The sequence below is a fragment of the Aulonocara stuartgranti genome, assembly GCF_965226115.1.
Source record: "Aulonocara stuartgranti genome assembly, chromosome: 16".
Taxonomy (NCBI): Eukaryota; Metazoa; Chordata; class Actinopteri; order Cichliformes; family Cichlidae; genus Aulonocara; species Aulonocara stuartgranti.
Window position 1 is genome coordinate 12,690,898 of NC_138952.1, and position 19,611 is coordinate 12,710,508.

Consider the following 19,611-nt stretch of genomic DNA (forward strand, 5'->3'; position numbering starts at 1 on the left):
TATTCGTTACACTCAGCGTTGACCCTTCTCTGTTTTCTTTTTGTTCTATTTTTCAGTTTTTGTTTTTTTTTTTTTTAAACTACATTACATGTTTGGAGATTATAAACCATAAATGTCAGAGCTCTCATTATGACATTATGTCTATTTGGTGTTGTCTGTAGTTATTTTTACAGCTAGGGGGATAAAATAAATGTCATCTTCTGCTACTTTGATTTTACATTCATTTGACATTTTAAGTATACTCAGAAGATTACAAAATAACTACATTTGTGCTTTTGTGCAGCGAGGTGCAGAAGTCCACCTAGTGCCGTGGGACCAGGACTTGCTTAGTCTAGACTATGATGGCCTGTTCATATCTAATGGACCAGGAGATCCATCTCTGGCCAAGACACTCATCAATAACGTGCACAAGGTAGGATGCTTCACAAATGTTTATGTGAACTGAGAGACTTGAGTATTGATTCGCAGGTTTAACAAGGAACTAAAATTGTTGCAGAGCTCTATCTATATAATATTTAATATATTTGTTTCAACAATTTCTTTTCATAACTGTGTTTATAGCTCCACCATTGTTTCTGTAATAATATTTATTTTGTGAAGGTGCTGGAGAGCGATCGTCCCCAGCCAGTATTTGGGATCTGTATGGGCAATCAGATCACTGCCCTGGCTGCAGGAGCCAAGTCATACAAACTACCTATGGGCAACAGGTGACCAATTTAACAGCCAATCATAAATATGATACAGCGTGCTGTATATGCTCTGCATTCAGATAAAGATTTCAGTCTAAAGTGTAACCTGTCCGACAGAAAATGTAATGAAGTAGATGATGTGTTTTATTCATTTCTGTGGGTCCCCAGAGGCCAGAACCAGCCGGTGTTGAATGTGATGACGGGCCAGGCCTTCATTACCGCACAGAACCACGGTTATGGCATAGACAGCGAGTCCCTGCCCCCAGGGTGGGGCCCGCTTTTCATCAACGCAAATGATGGCACCAATGAGGTTGATTTCAGTCTGTGTGAATATTCAGTCTTTAACAGGACTTTTTTCCCTAGGCTTTGGCTATAAAAATAAAGAAATAAACAATTCTTTTACAGCAATAACTGAAGCAAATACAGGACTGTATGATGTTTACACTAATATTTTGGAAAGATGCATTTATTTTCGAAATGCTAACAGTATCTTTTTTTTTTTTTTTTTAATATATACATAATTTCATGATTTTTATTTCACAATTTCCAGGGGATCATGCACAGCACTAAACCTGTTTTTACAGCCCAGTTTCACCCTGAGGCTAAGGGCGGTCCCACGGACACAGAGGTAATTAAAAAAACTTGATGGTGCTGCATGAAGTACCTGAACACTATACTCCAGCTAATTAAAGTATATTCACAAAATGGAACTTGCGTAAAACTTTGAGCTCTATTCTAAAATAGTACTTGTGTAAATGTTGTGAATGGTTTGGAAAAGTGATGTGGTGTCCAGGTAGCAATAATCAGTCAGACCTCAGAAGTCATCAGGTGCAGATCTTTTAACTGTTCTTAGAATCTGATCTAAGTAAGCTGAGGGTGATGTTAGTTGCATAGCCCTGCGACAGACTGGCGACCTGTCCAGGGTGTACCCCGCCTCTCGCCCTATGACAGCTGGGATAGGCTCCAGCGCCCCCCGCGACCCTGAAAAGGATAAGCGGAAGCGAATGGATAGATGGACGAATGGCACACTTTTGCATTAGAAGATCATTTATTCAGCACGTTTGTCTTGATCTCAAAGATCTGTCACTTTAGTTAAATTGAATTCAGATTCCATGTACATTTTAGCCAGAATTTAGCCTTTTGTTTTAACCAATATAGGGGTTTGGCTCCAAAACGATTAACAGGAGACCATTAAAAAAAACAATATCGTTAATATAATACTTAAACTGTGATTATAAGGCGCTTTTTTTTTTCTTCTCCCCCACAGTTTCTCTTTGATGTCTTTTTGTCCCTGATCAAAAAAGGAAAGAATATCAGCATAGCATCAGTCATGCCCATAAAACCCAGGATCCCTCCCAGGGCCCAGGTAGAGTATTTCACCCAGGTTGAGCAGGTTCAACTTCAAATATTCTGAACATAAGAGACTTTTATATCAGTCATTTAGTGGAACCTGCTGTTTAAATGGTGCCAATCGCACCTTTTTGTGTCGACGCAGGTTTCAAAGGTGCTTGTATTGGGTTCTGGTGGCCTCTCTATTGGTCAGGCTGGTGAGTTTGACTACTCTGGATCTCAAGCCATCAAGGCCATGAAGGTCAGAGCATCTGGATGAATTAATCATTTCTGTAGCCAATTAATAATACTTTAATATGGTTGTGAATGAAGGCATAGAAGTGTGTTTCATGTGACTTTATGTGTGAGAGTCGATGCAGACTTTTTTTTTTTTTTTTTTTAAAGTGATGTGATGATCCAATTTGTCTGCATTTTAATTCATGGACTTTTAAATGTGTCATTTATTCTGCTATACTGTCCTTATATTGGGTAGTTAAGATGCTGTAGCTTATTTCATCGATGAGCTTGGCAGCTTTTTCCCTAATTACGTGGAACACTGGGATTTTAGTTTATCTAATTAAGATCTAAAAATGCTGAGCAGGCCCAGTTGATTGTGATTTTCTTTTTTAATCAATATGGCAAGATGAGAATATTTAAATGATAATGAAAGATGGTTCATTATTTGGACACAGATGCAGGAGATTCACTAGCTAATACTGCTCAATGGGCAACTGTGACTAAACTTGCATTTGGATTAAGCTCTGTAAAAAAAAAAAAAAAAAAAAAAAAAAAAGGCAAACGTAAAAGGAGTTTTTCATGGACAGAGCACATTTGATAACTGCAATTCTTGTGCATTATAGTTGGTATGCATTGAAAAAACAGTAAATCCTCCTTAGATAACTGTGACTTTTTGATAATTGCATAGGGACCAACACTATAGTACTGCATAAACCGCTCACTTCAAGAAATAAAACATATTTGAGGAATTAGTGGAATTTAAAAAAAACAAAAACAACAGGCAGTGATCTGCAGAGACGTGAAAAAGGTTTATACCCAGATGAGTTCCGTGGCAGCCTGAGTGCTTGACCCCAACAATGACAGCATTTGGTGCCACCGTGCTTATACTGTGGGGGGCCGTTTCGTGCCATAGGTTAGCTCCACTTATCCATTACAGGGAATGGTCACTGCAAATGAAAACAAAGTTGTCCTGAGTGACCCCCTTTATCCTTGGATGTAACATTTTTATTCTTGTGTAAATACTCTCTTCTATGATGACATAGGGCACAGCAATATGAATTTCATGCTGTGATATTTGCAGTCAGTAGATCTTAACCCAATTAAATGGCCACAGGACATTTTGACCAACCTGTTAGAGGTCAGCCTGTAAAAGGAATATCTTTTAAAGGAATGATTTTCCTTCCCTCTGTAGCATTCCAGAGACTTGAAAAATAAATGCCAAATTGCATTGATGCTGTTGTGCTGTGTCTTAGGTGTTTGCTTTTACTGTAATTTGTCACTATCTCTGGGCCCCATGTTCCAATTTTTGAATGGACTTTTATGAAAAATTGAGGGAATCATTTTTTTAATATAAAGTTTGGTATAATAAAATATAAATGACAGCAATATGACAATGATAAAATTAATGAGGACTGAATTCTATTTAGCATTTGAATTGGGGCACAGAATTGAGCAGAGCTGCTAATGTTGTTAGTAACACTTGCCTCTTGTATCTGAGATATGTGACAGGCCTGGAAAACACTTTAGAACATCTAAAATGTCAGACATGATGTAAAAGTGTCCCTGAAGACTTTTTGTCATGGGTGAGTTTGCTTTTAATAATTTCCCTTGCGGTCATACAGGAGGAAAACCTGAAGACTGTGCTCATGAATCCAAACATAGCCTCCGTTCAGACCAATGAAGTGGGCTCCAAGCAGGCTGACTCAGTCTACTTCCTGCCTGTTACGCCAGAATTTGTAACAGAGGTCATCAAGACAGAGCGTCCAGACGGCATCCTGCTCTCGATGGGTGGACAAACTGCACTCAACTGTGGTAAGATGTGCACAGTTGCTTGATTAGTACGTGTAACTGACCAAAGGGAATGAAATTCAGTTCAAATGTTACGTCTAAGTCTTCTATTATATTAAAAACCTTTTGTATTATATATTTTATATTATATTAAAAATCTTTTACCTTAAAAAGGTAAAACATATATAATAGATATAATATAAATGTGTTATATATACATATGTGTGTAATTTATTTAGACATATCTTTTTTTTTTGTGTGTGTGTGTTTAACCATGCATCTTTAATTTGTTTTCAGGGGTAGAGTTATTCCAGCGTGGGATCTTGGACCAGTATGGGGTGAAAGTCCTTGGAACCCCTGTGGAGTCCATAATGGCAACAGAGGACAGGCAGCTTTTTGCTGACAAACTAATGGAGATCAATGAGAAAATTGCACCTAGTATTGCTGTTGAGTCGGTAAGGACCCATGTCCAGTTGCCGAAAAAAGTGTTCTTGAGCGATACGTTTGGTAACTACGTATAGAAGATACTAAAATATCCTGTCAGCTTGTAGTCTACCACTAATTTCTTGATTCCAGCATTTTGTTAGTGTTAAAAAAAAGAAGTCATTGACATTACTTATATTGGAGGTCTTGTGTTTGTAATAGTTCTATAGTGGTTTAAAGCCCATATCAACAGTTTTTGTTATGGGAAGCGTAACATTTATGTGCATCCTTCAGGTGTCTGATGCATTACGAGCAGCAGAGCAGATAGGCTACCCGGTGATGTTGCGATCGGCCTACGCTCTGGGGGGTCTGGGCTCTGGTCTGTGTGCCAATAAAGAAAAGCTGGAGGAAACTGCCCAGAAGGTCAGAAAAAGCAGACACTTATCAATAGCTAATGTTTTTTTTTTTTTTTTTTTTTTTTTTTTTTTTCTCTCACTGGTCCTTTTTTTCTCCTGGCATTTAAGCAAACATTCAAAATCTTTTGTCCAAATCAATCAGAGCATTTATACCTAGGCTTACCATGTTTTTTCCTCTTTTTATACCTTTTCTCGAGTTTACAGCATGAACCTGCACAGAAATAATACCTTTTGAAATTGTTCAGATACATTTCTTTGGTCCTGTGCCAAGAAAGGAATAGTTTTCTGTTGCTAAGCAACATTCTTTTGTGCTCTTCCCCTTTTCAGCATTATGTCTGACAGCTCAATTGGTTCTAATCTATGATCACAGGCTTCAAAATGAACCGCTTGTGCCAGACTGTGTTAGATTGGTGCGTGCTTGCTTTTTTTTTTTTTTTTAATTTTTTTTTTTTTTATGCTTAATGTTTGTGCTCTTTTTAAGTATTTCTTTGAAGCTTACTTTAGTTATTTATTTATTTTTGGTTTCATTTGGAAGTTTCAATGGCAAGTGCATTGGTACCAATTATACTCAGCAGCTGTTCACCTGGTTTGTATCAAGGGCAGTTCACCAAGACAAGAATGCAAAACAAAAACCCCAAGGTAGACAGTCCTTTAACCTGGTCTGGCCTTGTCTGTTATCAAAAAGAGTTTGATAATTGTTTCGGTGCAAACTGTCCTAATAGATTACTACATTTAGTTTGATTCAACAAAGCATCTTAGCTATCGACAAACCAGAAGGACAGTTTGCAATGAAACAATTCTAACCCTTATTTTGATAACTGACAAGGACAGACCGGCTATAGGGCACATTTATCGCATTCTGAAAAGCATCTTCTCTGTGATTGTCACTGTGATTTGGAAGTTTGCATTACAAAGATAAAACACTATTTAAAAAGATCAAAAATCCTTACTACACAAAACACAAATTTTAGTTTGATACATTTCAGTATGGATGTCCTGCATTTACTTCTACTGCATTTACTACTACTAACTACTTAAACTACTAACTACTTAAACTAACTTACTTTAAACTTTAATATATAGGTATTAATTTCTTTCTGCTTCAGTTTGATGATTGTAGTGAAACACACATCTAAATTGTTTAAGCTGTTTATGTATCGTAGGCTCTGGCCATGAGCAATCAAATCCTCGTGGAAAAGTCTTTGCTTGGCTGGAAAGAGGTGGAATACGAGGTGGTACGAGACGTTGCTGATAACTGTGTCACCGTCTGCAACATGGAGAACTTCGATCCACTGGGCATCCACACAGGTAGGCACTAATCTGTGGCCCTTTTCAAACCATGAAAGGCTCTTTCTTATTATTTTTGTGAAAAATATTTTATTTGTTTCTCTCTCAATCTCCATATCTTTGAGCACACTTCACCTGTCTTTTGAGGGTTTTTTATTTTTTATTTTTATTTTTATTTTTTTTAAATTTTATTAAATTTAAAGCTTCTGCAGAAGGATCATTGTGCTCTGACACACAAATTATTATGTGCAGGTCGATAAAGAACTGCACTCAGAGGTATTTACTGGTACTCCATTGGGAGCCAGCACAATAAGGACATACTGACCTTGAAGCTGGACAGTTACAAGAGCACACTGGTTGAAACTAACGACACAGTTGCTCCCTATTCACCTGGCATAAACGTAAAACATTGACGCAATGACAAAAGAGAGATATTTGTTTCCCAGATTATTGATGAATAAAAGAAACTAAAGATAATCAAATTTCTGAGAGTAAACAAATTAGAAGTTAGTTCAAGTTAAAGTTCGGTTGGTTAACTGTTTTCTCCGGCTTAGTTCAGAGCCGGGCTGAGATGTGTAGCAATCACTGGGTCTTCACTTAGGGATTATGCGGTCTGCAGGCCTCAAATTATATTATTGTAGTCATTCAGGTAGTTTGGCACTCTAGCCAGATTTGATGGAGCAATGCTGGTCGGCAGCAAGCAGCTGTTGGTCACTGGATAATTTGTACATATGCCTTTATTGGTTGTGATCCAATAAACTGAAGGTAAATGAACAATTTGACATACAGTGAGTTGTATAAAGAATAACATTTTAAATTTACTCTTGCTCACCAGCTCTCTCTCGCTCCCTCACTCTCTCTCTCACTCTCTCTCTCGCTCTGCCTATGAGATCAACCAACACATGTAGCTCAAATCAAAGCCTCTGTGAATTCTCATGGTTCAGTCACGGTTTATCTTAAAATAGTTATGCATGTCTTTGGAATTACAGCAACATAATTTTATTGTATTTTATGTTCATTTTCTTTTTACTCTTGGTAGTAATATATGGTAGTGTAAATTGGTAGTGATATACTGAAATATATAAAGAATTGTAGGGACTGGCAGGATTACAGAAATATTAACCATTTTAATAGAAAAATTGCAAAATAAGATGATGATGATGATGATGATGATGATGATAATAATAATAATAATAATAATAATAATAATAATAATAATAACAATAACAACTCAATAAAGCCAATGCAGTCTGTCCACTTGTGGTATGCAGGCTTATGTTGGGTGCATAAACAGATGTCTGTGTTTGCGCAGCTCTTTATTGACCTGCACATACTTTGCGTGTCCGTTCACGCTGATCCTTCTGCAGAATTTGGGCGGATCCTCCCAAATTCCATTGCAATTCAGATTTGTCACTTGAGATTATCCTAAGGCCAATCTTGTGGTGTGCTAGTTTATAAGATTAAGGTGTTTTATCCTTTCATTTTACCTTGCCGTACTGAAGTGCAAGCAGTGTTCTTCATGCTGTCTGAGCTGTCGCAGGAAGTCTGATTTTGATAACCTCTGTACATTTGCCTGTCATTTTATTTTATTTTTTTCCCACGCTAGATTATGCAAATACCACATGTTACATGGATTTTTTTTTTTTTTTTTGTGATTAGTGTGATTTAGACTCATTCTCTATGCATGGTAGTTCTGATTACCATATTACTACTTTTTTTTTTTTTCCCCCCCATTTATGATTGACTAATTTTCCTGTACTTCCTGTGGTGGTGGTGTTGTTGTTGTGGTGTGTGTGTGTGTGTGTGTGTGTGTGTGTGTTTATTTATTTATTTATTTATTTATTTATTTATTTATTTATTTTTATTTTTCTCCTCCTCCCACCTCTTAAACATCACAGTCAGATTTTCCAGGTCCTCTGGCTGTTCCTTTCCATGTGGATCCATAATGCATACACACGTCCCAAACTAACAGAGTACTGGTGTTCTACAGATCATTTTATAGTTATGCTTATGCAATTAGATGCAAAACACGTGTGATTTACATTTAGCATGAGATGATGTATGATTGTAACTACAGGTGTGTAATTTGAATTGATTAAAAAAAACAAACACTCCCTTTGACAATTCAGAAGTGATTGTCATTGGGAGGTGATACAATTTTTTTTTTTTTTTTTTTTTTTTTTTTTTTTTTTTTTTGAATCACTGACATTGAAGTGAAAATGCACGGTGGTGCACTCAGTTGTAGACGTTCTGCAGAGCTGTTGTCCTTGTCCTGTTTTGGTAGGAGAGCACAGAGTATCAATATTTTGAGGAAAAAAAGTGTTGGGTTTGAGTTCTGCTCTTATTGCCAGCATTAAGGCTGGTTTAAGTGCTTCTCACAAAGTCCACTGTATAAACAGGCAAACAGGTGTGTTTTCAATTTAAGACACACTTTTTTTGGTCACATGGCTTTTTTGTTTTCCTCTAAAAATGAATAAGGAAAAACATGAGATGACTGTAAATAATTTTTACAGTCTCTAATGTTTTAAAATTATTGTATGTAAAAGTTTCTCTAATTTAAAAAAAGAAAAAGAAAACAACCCCGCTACAACCACTCCATGGCTTTTAAGTGACACGTTTACTTTTTCTGTCACTTTCACTTAACTAAAGCCAAGTTTAGATATATATTTATTATTCGTTAAAGCGAATCTTAGTCTGAACAACTTCTGAACAACACTTCTTTTACAGGTGACTCCATTGTGGTGGCACCAAGCCAGACATTATCCAATGAGGAATACCATATGCTCCGTGAAACTGCTATCAAGGTGGTACGTCACCTTGGCATTGTTGGCGAATGCAACATCCAGTATGCCTTACACCCATCTTCTTTGGAGTACTGCATTATTGAGGTGAATGCACGGCTATCGAGAAGCTCAGCTCTTGCATCCAAAGCAACTGGGTAAGTTGACACCTGAAACAGGCTCTTTTAAGGCAGAGTTATGAACTCATGCGGCAGAAGATAAAAATGCACGTTAACACATCAAGAGATCTTAGATATTTATGTATGACAGACTATTGAGGTAATAAAACAATAATTTTACACTGTACTCACTTTTTAACCCTTTCTTTTTTTTAAACAAATTATGTTTGATAAAATATTCTTGCACTTTTGCCCATCGTTATTTGATTTTGGTCTCCCTGCACTCCGGTTCTGGTTTCAGTTACCCCTTGGCATTTGTGGCTGCTAAGCTGGCTCTGGGAATCCCCCTGCCTGAGATCAAGAATGCTGTATCAGAGAAGACCACAGCCTGCTTTGAGCCCAGTTTAGACTACATCGTCACCAAGATTCCTCGCTGGGACCTCGACCGCTTTCACGGCATGTCTCGTGAAATAGGCAGTGCCATGAAGAGTGTAGGAGAGGTGGGGCTAAACATTTAACTGCTCACTCGGTTACTCAGCGTTCTGGCAAGCCAATTATTCCATCGTGTGTTTTCTTCCTTTGCATCCAGGTGATGGCAATAGGCCGTACGTTTGAGGAGAGTATGCAGAAGGCCTTAAGGATGTGCCATCCATCAGTAGATGGCTTTGTGCCCCGGCTGCCACTCAAGAAGCCGTGGTCCGACACCCACGATCTAGAACAGGAGCTGGCTGTGCCCTCTAGCACCCGCATCTTCTCCCTCGCTAAGGTACAATTATTCTTCATTACATTAATAATAAATGACACTCACTATAGTTTGCTCATTAAAATCACATTTTGTAGTGTTGCTGAAAAAAAAGTCCCTGCATGCCTAGCTATGAATGCTTAATCCTGTGGCTGTACTCGTCATTTAAATTTCGATTCAGTTAAACAGAGCTGACAGTAGGGCTCTTCAAATATATTCCAGAGAGAGGAAAGATGGATCGCGCAAACATATACTGCTATGTGTCTGTAGCTTTCCTCATAGAAGCAGATGAAGGTGAGACAGCACTTATAAGCACAGGGTTGAGCTTTATTTTTCAGGCACAAAGATCTTACAAGGTGAAAAACATTTATGGCTCCAGCATATGAACATGTTTTTCATCACCGGTGTAGATGGATCAATTTCCTTAAGTATTGAATGAGATAATTGAGGTGGTGACAGCGTCAGGGATTGATGATCCACATTTGATCTCTAGTCTGTTACATGAGTCTGTAATGCTGCGGGGTGGTAAGCATAGCTACTGTCACTCAAAGCTAAACTGCCTGCTATCCACATGATCTCAGACTGTTAGAAGCTCAAACAGTTTGAATGGTTTTAGTTTTACACCTGTACATCTTGGGGACATTTTCTTTGTTGTGTGTAAAGCAAAAAACAAATTGCATCAACTGTAAGAGACTTACAGCCAGATGTAAAGGTCCAAGACACGACACATTGCAACACAACACAGTAACTTAACTTAGTAATAATGAAATGTTAACATCATGTTATGATGTAATCTTGTTTTCTAAATTCAAACGTACCTTTACCATTAAAGACTGTCCTTTTTTATTTTTTTTATTTTTTTGTGTATATTCATAGCACTCCTTCTTACGCGTTGGTCAATTATCAAAGTTGTTCATCTTCCCTCAAGTGTTGCTGGAGTTCCTGCTTTGTGAATTCTTTCATCCTCTCCATGCACCTTGGAAGCAGGTGAAGTTGTGCCAGAATTTTTTTGCTGCGCTTTAGTCTGTTTGTCCAGGACCTCAGCAGCCTGAATCTCTTACCAGACGGCAGCAGCTTAAACACCCAGTGTCCTAGGTATGCACAGTCCTGTAGGATGCTGCGTGCCCTCTTGAGACAGCGAGTGCTGTACAGATCCTTCGGGAAGGGAAGAGGATGCCTAATGAGTTTTTTGGGCCATATTAATGACCTTCTGGACTGCCTGTCTGTGTGCCATAGTGCAGCTGGAGAACCACACAGATGTAGTATGTCAGCACACTTTCAATGGAGCAGTGGTAGAAGACGCTCAGCAGCTCCTTCAGGTCCATTTTTCTGAGGATTCTCAGAAAGTGGAGACGCTGTTGGGCTTTCTTCAAAACCACAGAGGTGTTTGAGCTCCATTGGAGGTCTGGGTCTATGTGCACACCCAGGAACTTGAAACTGGAGACCCTTTCCACACACTCCCCATTGATGCTGACAGGCTGCAGCTCAGACTTCCACCTTCTAAAGTCAACTACCAGTTCTTTTGTCTTGGTGGTATTGAGGTCCAGGTTGTTGTCTACACACCAGTCTGACCGCCTCTGAACCTCAGCTACGTACGCCGTCTTGACACATCAACTGTTAGGTGAGCAGTTCTCAGTGCTTCACTGCAAATGTAATATAACTATACTTTTGTTATTCCTAAGTGTTTTTGTCTGCATGCACAAATGCAACAACTGAAAACATTCTTTTTTTTTTTTCTACTTTTGGCATCCTTGCTTCACGATGTACTACATTCAAGTGCGTGTAGGGTATAGATGACTTTCCAGCCTACATAAATTTTGCAAGGCATCCCAGCCTGTTTTGGAAATGACTATATTGGTCTGCTCTTTGTAGGTATTTCTCATGGTTGATAACTTGGTGCACCAGATGGTTTGTTACAGATAACCTTGGACTTTCTGGCAAGTTGTCCTTGGAAACTGTTTGTATGTGTGCGCAGATTTTTAAGATTTATTTTTTGGCTTTTTGCATTTATTAGATAGTGACAGTTGGAAGACAGGAAGGTAGGAAGAGCGAGAGGGGGATGACATGCTGTAAATGACCTGGGGCGCTGCTGTGAATAAAAAGCTTTCAGTACAAGGAGCTTGCACACTATCAGCCTGACATTTTAGACACTTTATTTCAGATAAAATACTTATTTTTCTTTTAGATGAAATGTTGCAATAATACTCTGTATTGTTCATGCACTTGATTTACTTATAATACACTAGAGATCACTGGGTTATTGGTTGCGTGGTTTTTCTCATGAGCAGCCGATCACAGAATAAAATCAAATTTTAAAACTCTGACCAATTAAACACATGTCCGAGTTTCGTAATAGTCGTAACAATGGAAGATCATGATGATCCCGTTCTTTGTTTCTTGCTTTTACTTCTCAGGCCCTCTACAGTGGCATGATGAGTGTTGATCAGATCCACCAGCTGACAGCCATAGACAAGTGGTTCCTCCACAAACTTCATGGAATAACAAACGTGGAGCAACATCTTGCAAACTACAACAGGTAAAGCATGCGGAGTGTTTATTCAAGTAACTTGAACTTACTTAAATAGATATGTACATTTAATAAAATTTTTTTTTTAAAAAGTAGATGTGCCGTCTATTTGTTTATGGGTGTGGATAGAAACATGAAAAACTGTGCCCACAAATTAGATAAGCCCCAGTCTCTTTAGTCTCTGTGTCTGTCTCCTTTCATTCTTTCTCAGGGTTCCTCGCAACTACCTTTCTCCCCCTCTTTCTCTTTCCTGTCCTTCTGCCCTTCAGCTCTTACCTGGACAGCCCAAATCCAAGCCTTTGTGAATTATCATTGCTCAGCCACAGGTTACCTGGTGCTTTCTTCCGACTCTGCTGTTTAATAATTAATGGCTGGCCGTTTGGTGGGCACCCACTGCTACAGCCTGACACACGGCGTGTTGTTGTAGTTTTCACTTCTTCTGGAGCAGGGGACATGGGGATGGGCAGAAAATGTTAGTCTGCTGCCAGACTGATGGAGTATGGTGCTGAGCACGGGTGGGCTTCATGCTCTGCTGCTCAGCAGTCTTTGTGTGCGTAAGAATTTTTTTCCTCTAGATTGAAGGGTAATTACAATTAAATCACAAGGAAAAAATATAATACAACATATTTTAATCCTTATTTGTACACTGCATCACGTACTGCACGCTCTCTTATTTGGTCAGCTGGCTTAGTGAAAAAAGACACACTGGCTGCATAATGTAACTCTGCAGTCCTCTAAGGAGGAGTCGGGCTCAGACAGAACATGTTGAGACTTCTGCAAAAGTTGCTACATTACGCATTATATGCTTTTATGCAATGGTGTTAACATTTCCAAAGAAAGCTTACTTTTGACCATTTGTTCTATTTTTCCAAAGTTGTTTGCACAAGTCAATATGAATATAGTATTGAGTCCTTTTTTTTATTGGTACTTGCATTTCTATAAATTAAAATTGCATCATGCTGCCATGGATACCTGGGTATAGATAAACCACAGACAGTCCCTAGCAATTTAATGATTTATGCACACAAATGTAAATATAATCATTTAAAAGTTTAAACTTCAAGGGAAAGTGAGTTTTTAAAACATATTGTGTGTTCATGTGTCTTTGCAATATGTCAGAATACATAGCAACTTTCTATTCACACATAGCCGCAATGGCTCCGGGCAAGTATATGGTGGAGTGTTTTATTTGTGCGCGATGGTCTATTCACATCGGTTCATGGCATGCGAGGGGCTTTCTTCATTCTTTAAACTGCTTTTCCAGACAAAATTGCTCACAACACAGCCAAGCTTTGGGATCAAATGTCTTTCCTTTGATTCTGACTTGCCGCTCCCGTTTCTTGGGTTTGTTATTTCTCAGCAAAGCCACGTGCAGTGGGAGTTAAAACACACTTGACATTTCCAATATTGTTACGCTATAAGGTTATAAATAATTCAGATAAGGAGCAGGAAGAAAAGGCAGTGGTTTACCAGGAAAATAGAATCCCTTATTGTCTCTACCTTGAGTTAAAGAAATACTGCTACATTTGCTTGTTGCTTTGTATGTGGGAGTTGGATGATAAAGTCAATATCAACTTTATAGCAGCATATTCATCTGTTCAGTTTAACTCATTACTGAATCAGGAAGAAAATGGAAGTTTGCATACCTCCTAAAAAGAATACTTTCAACACTTACAATGTGGTGTTTTTATATTATGTTTTTTTTAATGTGTGGAATGTTGTATTGTTTTAATAAAGTTTAATATTTTATCATGCACTGGAGCGGTTTTACCTACCACCTCCTCTGTCATTTTACTGCAGTAATGTTGCAATTATAGTTCATGTTTTAGATTGGTTTTTAGCTGGCTAGAAAATTCAATACAACATGTAAACAAAAATTTAAAAGGACCATTTTTCCTTGAGTACTTACTAATAACAGAATCCATCACACTACCTCAGATCTTGTGATAAGCTAACAGAGTCATGGTAAAAAAGTTCATTCTCTTTAAATTCTAAGGTTTTGTGTCAGGACATATTTTGAATTCTCCCCAGACAGTTTTAAAATTGGGTAAATGCAACCTCAGATGAAATACAAATCCAAAAAGAAACTGAATAATACTAAATATATTACTTTGCCATTGCACATGATTATTGGTCATCATCAGGTGTGGCCGAATCTATGAAGTTTATAAAACAGTTTATAAAACCTGTGGACAAACCTGTATGAAAGCAGTTTGCAGGTCTGGACCATTCAGAGGTGTGTGTGTGTGTGTGTGTGTGTGTGTGTGTGTGAGAGAGAGAGAGAACAAGGACGAAAGACATCAGCAATGATGTGAAAGAGTCAACCTTTGCTGCCCATCAATCTGGGAAGGGTTACGTGGCTGTTTGACATTCATTTTCTTACAGTGAGAATATTCACAAGTGGAAAATTATTTCAGCAAAAAAACAGAACAAAACAGTGGAGTGGACGTACTAGCAAATTCAAAGGTCAGACCGTGCAATGCTCAGAAAAACTGGAAAATACCCAAGAGCTGCATCTTAAGACTCTACGGGCCTCATTTAGCATGCTAAATGTTAAAGTTCATGACAGTACAATTAGGGGAAAAAAAAAAACTGAACAAGTATGGCTTTTTAGGGAGGGTTGCCAGGGGAAAGCCTCTTCTTTAAGTTTGCATGTAAACACACCACAAGACAAGGAACAATGTCCTTTTAGGAAATGAAACCAAAATGGAGATGTTTGTCTATAATGCACAGCACCACATGCAGAGAAAACAAACAAATAAAACCCATATTGGTATAAACTACTCATACCAGCTGTCAAGAGTAGTGGTGGGGGGCTGATGATTAAGGTTTGTTTTGGAGCCACAGTACATGGACATCCACGAGCACCTTTTGTGTACCAAAGTATTCTAGAGTCAATCATGACCTCTATTGGACAGCTAAAACTGGTCATGCAAGAGAACAAGTTTGCCAAGCATACTAGCATATTTACAGAATGGCTGAAAAAGAAAAGGGTCGAGGTGTTATAATGGCCCAGATTCAACACTCAACCTGACTTTAAGAGAGCTGTGTAAAAACAAATACCCAAAAGCCTCTATGAACTGAAGTAACATGGTAAAGATAATGTGAGAGGAGAATGACGGAACGGACCACATCTTCCAAACTTTAACACTACGCAGCTGCGCCACAAACCACGCCCCGCAACAGATGAGTGGGCAAAAGTTTCTGCACAATGATGTGAGAGACTAGCAGTCACACAGAAAATGATTACTGACAGTTATTTCTGCTGAAGTTGGCTCTACAAACTATTGAAGCACGAGGTGTACTTATTATTTCTTATTCATTTTTTCCCCCTGAATTTTGGTTTAGTGTTTGTCTAAAAAAAACATTGTAATGTGTCATGATTTCACACATCTCAGGTTGCCTTTACCTCATCTTTAAGACCTGATATGGACTAAAGAGAATTTTTGTCTTAATGTGTAAAACATTGCTATTGACAGACTATAAACTGTTTTACCATCACAATAGGTAGTATGCCAACTGATATAAATTCTTTTATCAAAATTATTTTAAAAGGGGATTATTATTATTAAAGAGGATTTATTGTATCAATAGAAAATTGATATGCAGACTATCAGTGCAAGTAAATTGTGCAAGGCATGGTATCACTTAATAAGTAAAAATGTAAATAAACAAAGGAATAAAAGAGATCTTATTCCTTTCTCAGACGTCGCTCTACGGGTTGTATTCCTGATTGTGACTTTTCTGCACACAAACCACATACTCGCCTTACCACGATTCAGAATTCACCTTCCGATTCCCAACTTTATTCCCACTGCTATTTATCTGTGTAACTTTACAGCTCACGTGGAAGTTTTATTGATTCAAATGGGTTTTAAATGGCTGCACTTGCCAGCCTAATGCTCCCACAACTTTGCACCTTGTTTGTCAATTTGTTATTGATTGCTCTGAGGTGGACGCTTCCCTGTGGTCTCCGCTGCTGGGTAAGTGAGCTAGTCATGACCCACTTACTCGATTCACCTTCTTATTTCTATGGTTCTATGGACGTTTTCCTCTTTTTCTCATACTAATGTCTGGCATTTGCAGGGATTCACACTTAAAATGCATCAAACTGTGGACAGTCTTTAAGATTCAGAATGGTTAGCAAAATTGCCTAATTACCTCTGCTGATTATCTTTTCCCACAGTGGCACAGTCCCCAAGGGGATGTTGCTAAAGGCCAAGCAGGACGGCTTCTCAGACCGGCAGGTTGGTCAGATTCTAGGCTGCAATGAGGGAGTAGCAAGAGAGCTGAGGCTCAATTATGGCATCAGACCTTGGGTCAAACAGGTGAGCATTACTGGGCTGATCCTTTTAGTAGAGACCAGATGGGCTCAGATAACTGACTCTGGCTAATCGATATATACACACACCTCAACAGAGAAGTATCCTCTGGCTACAAATATATTTAAAAGATAAGCATAAAAAGTGCATATAGCGAGAGAGTCAGTAAAGTTGTCTTTGCATCTCAGTCTGTATTGACATGTCCTTTGTCCAAATTGTATTTCTTGAAGCAGGTGACTAAATTATTAACATCTGCAAATCCAATTCACCAGCCTGGCATGAAATCTGTTTTTTACAGGGCTGGGACAACAGCAGAGTTCATAAGCGTAAAGGGATGAAGCTGTATCAGCTTCAGAGGCTAACTTTTTAGTAGTCCAAATTAATTTTTATTTAATACATCATCAGCTAGTACATGTTCTGTCTTTAACCACATACTGAAGTTAATACACATGATAATCTGTAATTATGCGGTATCGTGGTAAACCTCGTAAAAATGAGCAAATTTCTTCGTTCTGGAGAGAGTCTGCATGCTCTTCAAATGCTTAAACTGGTTTACTCCCATTTTGGCCATTATGATTACATTATAGAGTAGAGGGGCTCAGAGTAGAGCAGCTGCTGCTCCACATCGAAAGGACCCAGCTGAGGTGGTTCGGGCATCTGACAAGGATGCCCCCTGGGCGCCACCTGGGTGAGGTGTTCCAGGCATGTCCCACCGGGAGGAGGCCCCGGGGCAGACCCAGGACACGCTGGAGAGATTACATCTCTCGGCTGGCCTGGGAACGCCTTGGTATTCCCCCGGACAAGCTGGAGGAGGTGGCTGGGGAGAGGGAGGTCTGGGCCTCTTTGCTTAGGCTGCTGCCCCCGCGACCCGACCCCGGACAAAGCGGATGACGATGGATGGATGGATGGATGGATGATTACATTATAGAGTAGTAGTTGAGTTATTTATTTATTTAAATGCCCCATTTTTAACATTTTGTTTTCTCTCATCTTAGATTGACACTTTGGCTGCAGAGTACCCAGCAATGACCAACTACCTGTATTGTACTTACCACGGTCAGGTATGTGGTCTCGGAAAAACAAAGTCGTTTGTAAATATACAATTATTGAATGTATAAAATTGAATTACTGTATCTCTTACTATGTGAGGCACACAGTTTATTTGTTTGCCTACAAACTTTTTTCACTATCAGGAGTTGAATAGACAAAATGAACACACAGGAACATCTTAGGCCCGTGAAGGTTCTTATCTAAATCTGATATTATGATGTCATCGTGTGGCCTGGTAGGCATCTACAAATGGGCTAAAATTACCCATTTGTAGCATTTATCCACCTTGAATATGTTGTAAAAGCACATCATTTTAATTTTAAATCCACAAAAATATATAATTATATCACTATGTTGCCTAGCATCAACCTAACAATAGAATAAAATCACAGTCCAAACAATACTGTAGCATGACCAAACACTAGTATATTTACTAGTAAATGCACATATTAATCCACTGGCTGACTTTCTTATTTGTTTTGAGAAGACAATGAAAGAAAATTTGGCAGCAAAAAAAGGCTAAAACATGGTTTATGTATGCAAGAGTCTATCGTTGATTTGTCTGCTTCACTAGGAGCATGATCTGGACTTTAAAGACCAGGGAATTATGGTTCTTGGTTGTGGACCCTACCACATAGGTGAGTGTAATAATAAACTGTTTGTTTGTTTGTTTGTTGCGATATGTGATAATAAAAATAGCACCATTACTTCTAAGATGTACATTTTTCATTATTTCTCTTGTCTAGTGTTTTTTACCCAGAAGGGATATAACTGAAACTTGCTGCATTTTGTTTCAAGTTAAAACTTTGTAGGATGAAATTTTGAAATTGTGATCTTCCTTTGATGGCCAACCTATTTATCAACCATTTGACCACCAGGCAGCAGTGTTGAGTTTGACTGGTGTGCGGTGTCCAGCATCAGAGCCTTGAGACAAATGGGCAAGAAGACAGTTGTAGTAAACCACAACCCAGAGACGGTCAGCACAGACTTCGATGAGTGTGATCGCCTTTACTTTGAAGAACTGACCCTGGAACGCATTCTGGATATCACCCAGCAGGAGGTTAAAACACTACCGAACACGTGACTTTTTTCATTTGTGGAAATTCAAACAAAATACACATATTTCTCTACTTTTTGTAAACGAACAAATATTTTAATGCAATACAATTAAGACACTGTCCAAACCAAACATACTACAACTTTAAATGCTGAATTACTGAAAATACCAAAGATAAATGTACTGCCCTGCTTTGATCTAAAACTCTAAGCCTATCACAGCTCAGTGTTGAGGCAGTAGACCCTGGGCAGGTCACCAATATGTTAAAGGGTTTTGTCAATGAAAACGATTATATTCATATGTAAACTGTGGAATCTGATTTAAATATTGCATTGCAACCAATTTAAATTTCCCATAAACAGAGTTATATTGATTAAGTACATGATGCATATTTATTAAAGAAATCAATCTTGACAGCTATATCAAAGGCAGAGTGCACTCGTGGACTTAAATGTTTGCCCGATAATACTGGCAAGTAGATTTATAATCCGAGACCAGCACACAAGCACTCATATAATGGCATAATAACTTCTCTGCACTGCTGAAGAATAATTCTTTATTGAAAAATATATAGAAATCAAACATTAGCAGCATGACTGTGACTTATTACCATGGACTACCCACAGAGTAGATCGCCGCAGTGTTGGAGGAAAAATACCTTCTCTGCTCAGAGTGGCATGGATGAAACATAACCACCACTGTCTGAATTTTCTCTTATTCTTATATATGAATTCAGAAGACGGTTAAGCAAGCAGCTTTGTCACTCTTTATGTGTCACACCAATTTTTGCCTCAAAAACCAGCTTAACATAACTCTTTTAAATGGGGGGGAATTGGCAGTGAATG

The 19,611-nt window shown here is 38.5% G+C and overlaps 1 protein-coding gene across 3 annotated transcripts in view; it reads left to right on the top strand.

The window, feature by feature from the left end:
- cps1 (carbamoyl-phosphate synthase 1, mitochondrial) overlaps positions 1-19,611 on the top strand; it is a 68,452-nt gene that overhangs the window by 4,540 nt on the left and 44,301 nt on the right. For all 3 annotated transcript variants that reach the window (XM_082509406.1, XM_082509404.1, XM_082509405.1), the window contains exons 8-25: positions 284-412; positions 601-707; positions 858-999; positions 1,240-1,317; positions 1,957-2,055; positions 2,185-2,280; positions 3,878-4,067; positions 4,341-4,498; positions 4,761-4,889; positions 6,046-6,190; positions 8,897-9,107; positions 9,370-9,568; positions 9,658-9,834; positions 12,225-12,346; positions 16,524-16,665; positions 17,655-17,720; positions 18,284-18,347; positions 18,588-18,769. In XM_082509406.1, coding sequence (XP_082365532.1) covers positions 284-412; positions 601-707; positions 858-999; positions 1,240-1,317; positions 1,957-2,055; positions 2,185-2,280; positions 3,878-4,067; positions 4,341-4,498; positions 4,761-4,889; positions 6,046-6,190; positions 8,897-9,107; positions 9,370-9,568; positions 9,658-9,834; positions 12,225-12,346; positions 16,524-16,665; positions 17,655-17,720; positions 18,284-18,347; positions 18,588-18,769 — 2,436 coding nt within the window. The remainder of the gene's footprint in view (positions 1-283; positions 413-600; positions 708-857; positions 1,000-1,239; positions 1,318-1,956; positions 2,056-2,184; positions 2,281-3,877; positions 4,068-4,340; positions 4,499-4,760; positions 4,890-6,045; positions 6,191-8,896; positions 9,108-9,369; positions 9,569-9,657; positions 9,835-12,224; positions 12,347-16,523; positions 16,666-17,654; positions 17,721-18,283; positions 18,348-18,587; positions 18,770-19,611) is intronic.